We start from the raw sequence: 13,259 nt of genomic DNA on the forward strand, positions 1-13,259 counted from the left end.
TAACGAGAGCAGGACTTTCGCTACATATAAGTCAGAGGAAAAGCCGACCCAGAAGCTCAGCACAAAGGAATGTGATGAGAATGCACTTCATGACTGAAAGTGAGTCATTTAGAGATCATACAGGACAAAAAAAAAAAAAGAAAATCGAGCTACTGCTTAGCCCTCACAACTTCGAGTTCTGTTAATTGCACCTGTGATTTGATTCATCAATAGTTTACAGGTGTTGCCAGGTGATCATAAGACTGACTGGAGTGGGGCTCTCAGATTTTGAGGTGACCTATAAGATTGACTGGAGTGGGGCTGTCGGATTTAGGGTGACCTATAAGATTAACTGGAGTCCCATGTCCGAGAACAATGAAAAAAAATACTGATTAAGCAGGTCATGTGATCAAGGTAACTCTGGTGAAGGATACTCTGAACCCACTCCTGAATGATCACAAGATTACATATTCTTAGAAATCACTCATTTAGTTGATCATAGCAAATGTGTTGCCCTACAACACCTAGCTAGGCACTCCTACTGCAGTGCACTGTCCTAACTTACAAGTCAGTGTACCTTCTATATGAAAAGGACAACAGACAAGACACTGCATAGTCTAGAAGTCTAGAAGCTACGTAACATCCGGGCGGTTAACACTCCTGTCCTACAACTCCCAGCCCCAAGACTGAGCTCCTGTCCCATGTGGATTTTAGGCTGGGACTACAACCCAGTTTAAAGCCACTTTCTGGAAGAAGAGGCGCTCTGTACCCATTAAAACCAGCGCTTACTGGTTCTGGGATTCAGAGAATCAAACGCGCATAATGGGTCAAACGGCCTCCTCTCATCCGAGATGGTTAAACTGCCTGGAAAAGAAAAATACCCCGCCTTAAAACAAAAAATAATCTCTAAAATGATCCATTTACAGCCTGGTTAGCGGAGCGCTGTTCCTCTCATGGGGCAGCACGTGACCTCAGCAGCTCAAGAGAGGGTCCTGGTAGGTGCTCCAAGACTGCTACGCAATGATTGTGAGCTTCTGGAAATAAACAAAAAATGTACCCCCAAAAATAAAATGGGATAAAATCAACTCGGGACAAGAAGACGGGGAAGGATGAGGGGCTCCTGATGAGAGAACAGATCCCGGAGAAGAGTGTCCTTGCAGGATGGCCAGGATCTCCCTCCATCCAGTCTGGCTCCATGGAGGGCGAGACCAGCCGAGACCCCCCGGTTATGGGTGGGGGGAGGCTGGATTCCCCTACCCCCTGACGTCTCGGCAGAGGTGGAAACAGGACGGGAACACTGGGAGAGGCGCAAGGTCATACATCGTAGTCCGGGAGCGCGGAGTAACTGATCCCTCCGGAAGATGGCAGGCTGGACTGGAGCGGGAACAGCCAGCACAGAACCGAACCTGAAAGACACAGCCAGGAGAGAAGCCCCCCCAAACATCAGGCTGGGGCAGGAGGGGGGGGGGTTCAGATTTCGGGGCGTGATCTCCCATCCCCTCCCCCCCTCCTCCCCACAAGGGGAGAAAGTCACACTGCAGTCTCTCATGTCGCAGTATAGTGATGGGGATAATATACTGCAAGGAGGCACTGTCCTTCGGATGAGAGGACGAAGGTCCTGACTCTCTGTGCTCATTAAAAACCCAAGGGTGTTTCTTGACAAGAGTAGGGGTGTAACTCCAGTATCCTGGCCAAAATTTCCCCTTGGCCTTTACCCATCATGGCCTCCTAATAATCCCCCTCTCTGAACTGGCTTCATCACTCTGCTCTCCTCCCCACTGAGAGCTGATGTGTGGTGAGAGTACTGGAGCATCATCCAGGTGGGGCTGCACACTGGTGGTGGTGGAGGGGATCCCCATGACCTGTAAAGTGCTTTGCGTGGAGTGTCCAGAAAAGCGCTATAGAAGTGTAAGGAGGATTACTTCCAGCATGCTGGGTATCCGCGCACACACCCAAGAGCTGCTCACCTCTGCCAAACACCTCTCTGAGCAGCAGCAGCTTGGGCTTCCTCTTCTGGTGCGGACCGGCTGCCTTGTCCTTCATCAGCCGGTTCCGGATCTGCTCGATGGGCGTCTCGTCGGTAATGATGGAGACCAACTGCAGGGGGCGACACAGCATGAACAACAGGGTGAGGGGGGCGGGGGGGGGGGGGGTTGGGAGGCAGAGCGGTTTTTTTTCTGCTCTTTCATTTTGTTTCTTTGTTTTTTTTACCTGGTCATAGAAGATCACCGTGACGAAGACGCCGAAAAGCACGGACTCCACCAGCAGAATGATGTAGTGAGCCCTGAAAACACAGGAAGCGGAGGAATTAACTCCCGAGTCCCCAGCCAAGCGCCGACGCACCTCCTTCGAAAACAGATCAACCCCTTTCAACCAGTGTTTGGTTTTTTTTTTAACACGCTTATCCCGATTTTAAATTGCTTACCCCCCCTCTCTCTACCTTTATGCCGTTGTCACGCTACACGAATTTTCCGAGGATTTTCAGTCGTAGCCTTCATTAACATAATGCTATTATTATACAGAATTATTATTAGAATTGGACAGAATTATATTTCTGAAGATGTTTATTTGTGGGAAAACAATGGCCGCGTCACATTTTACGTGCTTGTGTGACCGTCGCGGTTCTGCGGTGTCGTGCCCTCCACCACCCGTTCCGTCCCGCAGCACCTGGGGCGCGAACCCGGGTCTCCGGCGTAACGCCACAGGGAACCAGCCGCCTGAGCTAAAGGAGACCTCCCCCAGCCCAGGCGGCTGAGGTCCCTGCTAGGCGCAGGGAGGGCGCTGATGTCACCGTGTCCGAACGAGCTCCGCTACACCCTCCCCTGCTGAACTTTGCCTCGGCGAAGGACCCTCCACACTCCCGCCCGAGTCACGGCACCAATGTGATCGTTGCGGTTCCGCACGGGGTCGTGCCCCCTGCCACCCGTTCCGTCTCGCAGCACCTAGGGCGCAAACCCGGGTCTCCAGTATAACGCAACAGGGATCCAGCTGCATGAGCTAAAGGAGACCTCCCCCAGCCCAGGCAGCTGAGGTCCCTGCTACGCGCAGGGAGGGCGCTGACGGCACCATATCCGAACGAACAAAGTTCGTTTACTTTCGCGCGGCGCTCCCTCTTGTGCTCCATGTTGATTGGCTGCTAAAATGACGCGAGCTGGCGGTAACATCCGCGGCGCAATACGAGGTCTGGACATGCGCAGGAAGATTTTTGTCTTTTTTTTGTGTGAAGTTAATTTGGACAGATTTGCAGAGTTTTGTTTGTAGGCATTTAAAGGTGTTTTTTAGATTTTGATCTTTTGTTGTAATATGACAATTTTGGGTGAAAAAGCATTTATTTATAGCAAACTGGTAATTCTGGGTAAAGCTAACATTGATAAATTAAAATGGTCCAATAACACTTTCTTTTTAGTCTTTTTTTTAGTATTGGAGTTGAAATATTTATTTTAAATTTTGTAAAATTGTGAAAGACACAAAAGCAAGTTAACATTTGTTATATGTAAAAAATAATTGGGCTATATAATTTACTTCATTATCTCTGGCAGTTAGTTTTTTTCTGATTGTATCTTTTCTCTCTTGTATTGGTTTCTGCTCCTCTAGCTGTATTTGTAAATTCTTTATACGTTTAATAAAAAATTATTTAAAAAAAAATGACGAGGTTTGGAACCGTGATGAAAAGCCGTGAGGGAATCGTGTAACTAGTCACCCCCTGCGATTCCTCGTCGCATAATTTGCCACCCTCTAGGACAGAAAGGACAGCGAGGTTCGGCAAACGCCGTGGTTAAAATCTGACATGCTCTCCGATCAGAAGTCATGTCGAGTCCTGTAGTGCGATGCTGGCTTTACCTTCGACACACAAGACACACAGCACCAGTGACAGGATACCAGGAAAACATCACTGTGCAGGAACGTGGTTGACAATATTAGCTGGACAGATCTTCAGTCTGCAGCACTAGGCAGAGGTGATAATAAGACTGCTCAATAGCCAACCTGCAGCTCCTTCAGCAAATCACCTGTAATGGCTACATGGACAAACAGTTTTCACTGTTTTCAGCATAACTGCACTACTTGTATATATTGCACACACCATGGACACATAACAGCTCTACTCATATTGAGTTTTATTCCATTTCTATTACATCTATTATTATGTAACCTGACTTTCGTAACCTCAATTTTGTGATTTTTGTGTTTTTGTGATCGTTGTGAAAAGACATTTCATTGCCAGCAACTACTGCTGCACGCTGTATTGTTGTGCATTTGATAAATACACTTTGATTTGACTTGATTTTAATAGAGAACCACTTGGTGGATACCGTGGGATTAGCTGTATCTACTCACACTATGAGGTGCTTGCTGGGACCTCCGTCTTCCTCCCTGGCCCCCTCGCCCTCCCTCTCGCTGCGGATCCTCCAGACCCACGCCGACACCACCAGGGCAATGGAGTACAGGCTGGCCAGACCTGCGAACCCACACCGCCAATCAGCCAATCGCCAAGGCAGGCAAGGACTCCGACAGCCAATCACGATCACAGGCAGAGACACGGGACAGCCAATCGCAGTGCCAGGGCTGGCATGAAGACGATCAGTCACAGGGCCCAGATAGACAGCTGTTACCATTGACCAGACAAAGAAACCACTGCCAGCAGCCAAATCACCCTGCAACTCACAACTGGCAAGCCACTGAAGCTCAGCGGGTGAGAGCCCGGTCAGTATGTGGATGGGAGACCTCCTGAGAAAAACTAAGGTTGCTGCTGGAAGAGTTTAGTGGAGCCAGCAGGGGGTGCTCACCCTGTGGTCCATGTTGGTCCTAATGCCCCAGTATAGTGACGGGGACACTGTACTGTAAAAAGGCTCCGCTCTTTGGATGAGACGTAAAACCGAGGTCCTGACTCTCTGTGGTCATTAAAAATCCCAGGGCGTTTCTCGAAAACAGTAGGGGTGTAACCCTGGCGTCCTGGCCAAATTTCCCATTGGTCTTTACCAGCTGTGGCCTCCTAATAATCCCCTGAGTCTGGCTAATCTCTGAACTGGCTTCATCACTCTGCTCTCCTCCCCACTGAGAGCTGGTGTGTGGGGAGAGTACTGGAGCATCATCCAGGTGGGGCTGCACACTGGTGGTGATGGAGGGGATCCCCATTACCTGTAAAGAGCTTTGAGGGGAGTGTCTAGAAAAGCACTACATAAGTGTAAGGAATTATTATTATCATCATCATTTATCCAAGACAAGATTAAGTTTGCAGGAGTCTGGGACATTAGGTTCACATACTAAGTAGGAGTTTTAAATGCATGTTACATACTTTATATATTAATTTATGTATTACTTTATTTATTATTTAATTAGCTGCATAGGCATTACACTGTAAATTCTAAGTAGGCAACTGCAAATTAAATGATGTCAATGTTCTGTGTAATCAATGGTAAAAGACTTCAAAGGGTAACCTGTGAAACTAACAAATAGGTTGGGACACAAACCAGGAGACACAAAGGTCACAAGAATCTGGTTTTAAAAGCGCTGATCTAGATGAAAAGACATTTGCTACTTTTTTTTTTCTGGCAGGGCACGGGTGAATATGTGTTCCTACCTGTATAAAACAGAAACTGGATGAAATATTTCTGGTTGAGCTCTCCCACACAGTTGTTAATCCTGAAACACAGGAGGAGGAAAGTAAATGACACAGTCGTGCGCCGGTATACAATTCAGAGAAAAGCACCTTTAGGACTTAAGTGGGACATAACCCTCACTGGACTTGCTGAACTCTGCTGACCCCTTGTGGCAGCGAGACAAGTGCCAGGTTCCAGCTCGGAGCCAAAGAATCAATTCAATTCAAGCTTTATCGTCCCCTAAGGGGAATTTATTTTACAGCGCAGTCAAACACAACACAATGACAGATAAACAGCACCAAAAGGGAAGAGAATACAGCAGTGTTACAGGAGATGAGAAACAAGAGACAAGGTAGTTACTTTGCATTGTGTACTTGCAGTGGGAATGAAAGATTTCCTGCGTCTGTTGGTTTTACACCTGGGGGCACAGAGGCGTCTCCCAGATGGGAGAAGTGTGAATTCGCAATGGAGTGGGTGAGACGCACACACTCCCTGATGCTTTTGGCTTTCTTAGTCACCCCCTGTTTGTAAAGGAGGATGAAAAACCAAAGAGGCTGGTTACCCCGATTAGCTAAACAGCACCGGAAATGAGGAGACAACGCCAATTTTCCTCATCAGCCTGCCTTAGAAAAATATTGTGCCTCTGTTAAACTTCGCAAGAGCTGTTTATTGTATCCGATTACAACAGCACGAACCAGGCTACAACAGCAAATAGATCAGGTGGGGAGCTGCGTCAGCATGCGTAGGCTGCAAAGCAACAAGTAATAGGTGTATTCCATGCTGAAAAGAGAAGAGAGAAAACACAACGTTTCGGCTGTGAAGCCTTCTTCAGGTGCCCCACCTCTCTCGTCTCTTTTCAGCATGGAATAAACCTGTTACTTGTTCCTTCACAAAAGCAAGTGTTCTACAATAGCAAAACAAGAAGCCGCCATATAATTGCACTCCCGGGCGTGATGCTGTTGTGCTCTGGGATAATGTCATTTCACAAAGGCAAGAACAGCCCATGCATTATTAACACAGGCGTGTGCTCCCTGGGCATGAGGACGCCAACACAGACAATCGTGTTAAAAATATAGGCCGGAGGGACAGGCCGGATACAGCGAAGCAGGCAGGCAAGGGGGCAGACGAACAGAGGGGCAGGGGGGCAGGACGCTGCACTCACCAGGGGCAGTGGTGGTCCATCCTGCGGACGCAGCGCTGGCAGATGCGGCAGTGGTGGGCGCGGGGGGGCCTGTAGGTCTCGCAGCGGTTACACAAGGTCCAGCCTTCACAGGAGCCCTGAGGAGACAGGGGCGCCACAGAGCTTCTCAGCCCAGCGCGGCCACTCGCCAATGGGGAACGCGTCTCAGAGAAACGGGTCTGATCAAATTCCTTCCCCACGCGATACCTCAGCCCCACGCTTCCCCGGCTCAGATCACACCAGGGAACAACACTTCCCAAAAACACGCGCACTGTCTCGACGCGGTGGACGCCACAGGCTTACACAGAAGCGGCTCTATTAAAAGGAACAGGCCCAGCTGAAGGTAATCCAATCTGCTTTTGAAAGGCCTTTCACTGCACAGGGAATGCACGAACTTCCCAACTCTGAGACAAAAGGAAAACACTGTTTCTTAAAGCAAAACTGCTGCCTGCAGATCTTTAACTTTCGACATGGAAATGTGACATTAAAAGCGATTCAAAAGTGCTTCTGTCCCCAAGTGGTCTGAAACGGAGGGGAAATATTCACCTTCCCACAATACACGGCGTGCGCTTGCTCTGAAAACATACCACAACTCTGAAAGATAATTATACGTCTTAAGTGCATACCACACCATCAATTTAAAGGGGAACTGCAGTCCCAAGTTCTCAGACCGGTTATTACATCTCGGTAAAAAAAATACATTCCTTGACGTTCTAGAAAGATTTCCCGAATTCCAAATGACGCAAAAAAAATCACGAACTTTGCGGAAGTACTGCAAGTCTCCATGTTGTCGCAAACGCGCATTCGAGTTCCCACAACTTGCAGCGGGATGTGGCCCTCCCTGCTCACTGGTCACTGTGATGACTAATGTACTGTGATGTACGAAAGGATTAGTACAGGTTGGGCAGCAGACAGTTCACCGCAGAAATGTTGCAACGTGTGATCTGCAGGCAAAGTTAACAAGTAAATAGTATTTGTCAGCTAAACCGTCTCGGAGTTGAGAAAAATATTATTTTGATTGAGATGTATTCACAAGCCTGCTTGTTTATAATGTCATGGGGCTGCTTCACCTCACCAGAAGTTTTGTTGCCTCGTTCTCACGCAAACGAGAGGCCACGTGGCCCATCCAGGCTATCGTGTAGTTAGTACGTAACCGATCCAAGGATCTCATCCAGCTGCTTCTTAAAACAGACTGGGGTACTGGCTTCAACAACATGGCTGGACAGCCTGTTCCACACTCCCACCACCCTTTGTGTAAACTAGTGTTTGCTGTCCTGACTGGAGGATCTCATCCACCTCTTTTCTTGAAGGTAGCCAGAGTATCAGCTTCAACCGGGTAGCTGGTTCCCTACTCCCACCACCCTTGGAGTAAAGACTTGCAACACCCACACTAGACTAAAAGCCCCTTTCCTTAATCAACAAGAGGAATCGTGGAAGGAGGACGGAAACGAGGGAATCCGTATTCCAGCTGCCCCCTCACTCACCCTGTCGGTCTTCCGCGTGGACTGCGACCGCAGGTCGGAGAAGTCGATGGCGGTCTCGGGCAGGGGAACCACTCCTGAGGAGAGATGGAGGTCAGTCGTCAGCGTCCTGCACAGCACCGTAAGTGGTGGTGGTGGGTGGGGACATGCTGCCCAACCCCTTAACCCCCCACAGCAATTCACACCCCTTCTCCACCATCTCACAAAACAGCTGTGGGCATGGGTGGCGGGGAGGGGGGGGTGTGTGTGTGTGTGAATATTTATGCAATCAGTTATTGTTTTCACTTAAGACAATCTAGAGTGTTTTGCGTCAATCAGTAGCAAAAAGACTCAATGAAATATTACGATTTTGAATTATAGCCAGCAGCTATGTTAACCTGCAGCTCAGCAGGCGTGAGCCTGGTCAGTACCTGGATGGGAGACTCCTGGGAAAGCTGAGGCTGCTGCTGGAAGAGGTGTTAGTGGGGCCAGCAGGGGGCGCTCACCCTGAGGTCTGTGTGGGTCCTAATGCCCCAGTATAGTGACGGGGACAATGGACTGTAAAAAGGTGCCGTCCTTCGGAGGGGAGTCGAAGGAAAAGGACGGAGGCGACGCCCAAAATTCCCAGTGGCACCGCAGACTCACCTGGGTCCGAGAAGACAGCCTTGGCATGACAAGCCAGCAGCAGCAGCAAAATCAGATTGAAGATCCCCCCGTGAAAGGAGCACCAGATGCTGGAGAGAGAGAGAGAGAGACCCAGAGCTATTGCTGGAATAGGGAAATCGCAATTCAACTAAAAAGTAACACCGTAAAGAACTGAAGAGAGGAAAAAAGCGCAAGAGAAAACGTGACCGTGGGCACAAGGACGTATCTGGAGAGTGGAGCGTTCTAATAAATGACTTTAAATATCTCCGTAACGGCCTTATGCACACCAGATTCTTTTGGAGGAGATCTTTTATTTTTTTTTATTTTTTCCTATTCCGCCTCTAGAACAAACTTTTTCCGCTACCGTTAAAATCGATCCCGCCAGCTTGGTGGCTTGCGTTCAAATGCGATTGTAAACCCCAAGAAGCGTCACACGATGACAGCTGAGTATCACTGTCTCTGGATTGATTTCACAACATCTTCTAAAAAACAACGCATCGTGAATATAAAACGAATTCTCTTCCTCCAAACTGGTACACGTCTAAGTCCATGATTCGTCTTACGACATGATATTAAGTCTTAAGTTGTCTCACTCTTTGGGGGGGATCCCAAGACTTTTTTTTCCCCCAGACTTTACTGATAAATACTGATAAATTACACATGTAAAGAAATCAAGTGCTGTATTAGACAGGCATGTTCCTGTTTTGATATAGAACAGTCACTGATCCAGATAAATTAAAACTTCCATTTGCATTACAGCACAGAAGCACCTGTTCAAGTGACACGATCTGGACAGTACAGGAATAATCTACAGGAGAGAAATGTCGTGATAGAGAGAATCCTTACCTATTCGAATAAGCCGGGATAAGTACATACTGGATCACTACGTAGTCAGCGTACAACACACTGAAATAGGTCAAAATCAAACATATAAAGCCGCACGGGTCCTTCCTACACCGAAGAGCAGCCATTTTTAAAACACTCTCCGCCCCATTTCCGTGTGGCTTCGTCTTGCCAGGAGTTGCTCGGCCAGCGTGGGCCAATCAAAACGAGGGGGTAAGACGGTTGCTAGGGGGTTGCTACGGTGTTCTCAACCCGCAGTTTCGATGCGCTGAACTTTATTTAAAAAATTCATAACCTGGAAAGAATCCAACAGTTCCTTAAAAATGAGTAATGTTTACCTAAACCTGTTAGGCTGTCCCTTCGGGTGCACACGTAAAATCAAATTCGTACAGTAGACGCGTGTGGCACAAAGCAACAGGTGGTTCTCCAAAATTAAAGTGCTTTTTTTATGAACTTCATCTTAAATAAATTAAATTTGACAGAAATGTTTTCATTTTCCTGACGTGTAGTTCAATCACCTTCCCCGACGACTTCCGTCGTACAAAAATTAACTTTACATTTCGAAATGTAGTAATGAATGTCGAAATGGGGTTGTTGTTTCAACGTGCTGTGCATTTTTAAATCCTGTCATGCTTAGTAAAATCCGGGATAAAATAGTGTTACACAATTGAGTTCTATACTTTTCCTAGTTTGTTTCACTAAAATAATCCAGCTATATAATACTAGAATTCTGTAGAAATTGCTTTGGTTATAGGGGTCAGTCACATTAAAGGCAATCAATCTTAGACTAAATCTTACATGAAAATAGTAAATTACGATTTTAGTCTGTTAAGCCTTCACAATTTTCTAAAGACTGTTTAATGTTTCTGTTTGTCCGACAACATTTAAGGTTTTGGAGAAAATTTTTATTTTTTTTTTACCGTGAGATGTGTATTATTTAACAAAGTGCAGGATTCGGGTGGAGGTTCTCCAGCACAGTAGTTTTCACCAGCAGGTAGACGGCACCGACAGGAGTCATCCTGCAAAGTTTTTCATTTGCCCTAACAAACGTCTATATAATTATAAACCCTATAACTATCGGGCCTCAGTATAAAATCAAGAACAAAACAAGATGGCTTAAACTAAAAAAGCTTATACGAAGCCAAACAGCAGCTCCCACATCGTGAAATCTTCATGTATTTTACAGCTTCTCTGGACATTTACAATTTCATTGGGAAACAGATGACGGAGAGGCTTTGCTAATGAAGACTATCTCCCCTTGGCACAGAAAATTTCCCCGCTGACTGGGGTGCTCTTTTCAACCTCCGACTCGCTAGTCGGACTTGTCACTCCCTCTACTGGCCGGTAGAAAAGTCAGACTCAGACTGGGGCAGTTTACAAGATGGTATCGGGGACCGCCATATTTCGCGAATTGTCTTGAGCGCCACTGTAAACTGGCTGAGTTTTTTAAGGCAAAGTTCTTGGTTTTCTATGCTGGCATCCTCACCTATACTGCACCACAATTATCGGGCAGATCAGCAACAACAAGTCCGCATACAGGAGCGAGGTGGAGCATCTTACAAGATGGTGTCGTGTTAACAATCTGGTCTTGAATGTCAACAAGAGAGAATAACTTCATTGTGGACTTCAGGAGTCGTGCCCCATTCAGTATTGAGAACACAGTGGAAACTGTCAGCTGGTTCAGCACCCTCGGTCTGCCGATCTCCACCATCTTGGCTTGGTCTCACACCACTGTAGCCAGGCTGAAAAAGGCACAACAGCGCCTGCACTTCCTGTGGTGCTTAAAGAAATGGGGAAGCAGTCCCTCATGAACTTTTACTGCAGCACCACAAAAATTGTCCTCACTAGTGGCATCACTGTGTGGTACAGCATTACTACCATACATGAAAAAAAGACGCACTACAGAGGGTTGTGGCAACGGCGCAGAGGATTATAGGGTGCGATTTACCATCGATCAGTGAGATTCACACGATCTGCTGCCTCAGTAAAGCCCTGATCCATCATTCAGGATCCCAACCCTCCCGGCCACAAACTGTTCCCCCCCCTGTGCTCTGGCAAGCGGTACCGCACTGTTAAAGCACAGACCACTAGGCTGAAGAACAGCTCCTACCTACTGCAGCTCACATCCTAAACAGCTAACTGCAGTGCCTGAGACTCAGCACATGTCTGCACTCTGCACTTTTTACATGGGCTACCATGTTTTTTTCACTACTACATATTTATTCTGCTCCATAACATATTGTTCTGGTTATTATTTGTTTGTAATGTGCTGTCTACATTGTCTGGTGTTGTCTGTTGTTCAGTGTATGGCGTGAGAGATCGGCACAAATAAGAATTCCAACGTACACGTACAGATAGCAACACACTCCTCTACTCCGTGGCTGTGCTCTCGAGCTTTGGGTGGGAACTGAGTACAAGAGGCAGAAATGAGGCGACTCTGCGTGGCCTGCTGGGCCTATCCTCTGTGACAGGGTGAGGAGCTCCGCAATCAAATCGCTGGTCCTCCAGATCGAGACGAGCCAGTTGAGGTGGTTTGGGGCGTCTGGGTAAGTTGACCCCCACCAGGGATGTACTGGGCACAGCCCGCTGGGAAGAGACCCCAGGGCAGACCCAGGACGTGCTGGAGGGGTTATCCCCCAGGAGGAGACTGTAACGGGGGCAAGTGCAGTCTAATCTGCCCTGCTCAGCCTGTTACCACCACGACCCTCACCAGGATTGAGAAAGAGCACGGATGCAATCACAACATCTCTGATTTTATTCTAGCACCGGGTGCTAATAATATTGAAAAGGATGAGCCATGCCCCACCGAAGTAGATCCTAGTGCTTCATGCAGGCTTACCTTTACAGTCTAGGACCAGGAGGGAAATTCAAAGCACATCATCAATACCAGATGGAGTCAGAGGTGCTTTGGCCAGCAGCCACATCACTCTGCAACTCCCGACTGGTAAAGCTGAACGGGTGGGAGCCTGGTCAGTACCTGGATGGGAGACCTCCTGGGAAAGCTAAGGTTGCTGCTGGAAGAGGTGTTAGTGGGACCAGTAGGGGGCGCTCACCCTGCGGTCTGTGCGAGTCCTAATGCCCTTATATAAGGATACTCTTTTCTGTAACAAGGTGCCATCCTTTGAGATGAGATGTAAAACCGAGGTCCAGACTCTGCGTGGTCATTAAGAATCCCAGGGTGTTTCTCAAAAAGAGTAGGGGTGTTACCCTACTTGTTTTCAGAAACAGCCTGGGAAATTTCCCCGACTTCTACCCATCACGGCCTCCCTATGATCCTCATCTTTGAACTGGCTTCATCTCTCTGCTCTCCTCCCCACTGAGAGCTGGTGTATGGGGAGAGTACTGGAGCATCATCCAGGTGGGCTGCACACTGGTGGTGGTGGAGGGGATCCCCATTACCTGTAATCCGCTTTGAGTGGAGTGTCCAGAAAAGCGCTATATAAGTGTAAGGAGTCGGATGACATCACAGCAGTGTCAAATGTAGATCACAAGTGGGAAGTTCCAATCGTCAAAGAGCCAACGCGTGCCCCTAGTTTTCATTTCCCCTTCGTGCTT

General features: G+C 47.8%; 1 protein-coding gene across 1 annotated transcript; it reads right to left on the reverse strand.

Annotated features, from left to right (window-relative positions):
• Positions 1 to 1,060: 1,060 nt before the first annotated feature.
• On the reverse strand, positions 1,061 to 9,832 carry LOC148833705 (palmitoyltransferase ZDHHC3). Its single transcript, XM_088917287.1, has 9 exons — positions 9,708 to 9,832; positions 8,862 to 8,950; positions 8,241 to 8,314; positions 6,739 to 6,854; positions 5,558 to 5,619; positions 4,315 to 4,435; positions 2,191 to 2,263; positions 1,947 to 2,076; positions 1,061 to 1,385 (listed from the first exon to the last, which is right to left on the reverse strand). The coding sequence occupies exons 1-9, from the start codon at positions 9,830 to 9,832 to the stop codon at positions 1,294 to 1,296; spliced, it is 882 nt and encodes a 293-aa protein (XP_088773413.1). The 3' UTR covers positions 1,061 to 1,293.
• Positions 9,833 to 13,259: the final 3,427 nt, after the last annotated feature.

The sequence above is a fragment of the Atractosteus spatula genome, chromosome 5 (assembly GCF_055471065.1).
Source record: "Atractosteus spatula isolate fAtrSpa1 chromosome 5, fAtrSpa1.hap1, whole genome shotgun sequence".
Lineage (NCBI taxonomy): Eukaryota > Metazoa > Chordata > Actinopteri > Semionotiformes > Lepisosteidae > Atractosteus > Atractosteus spatula.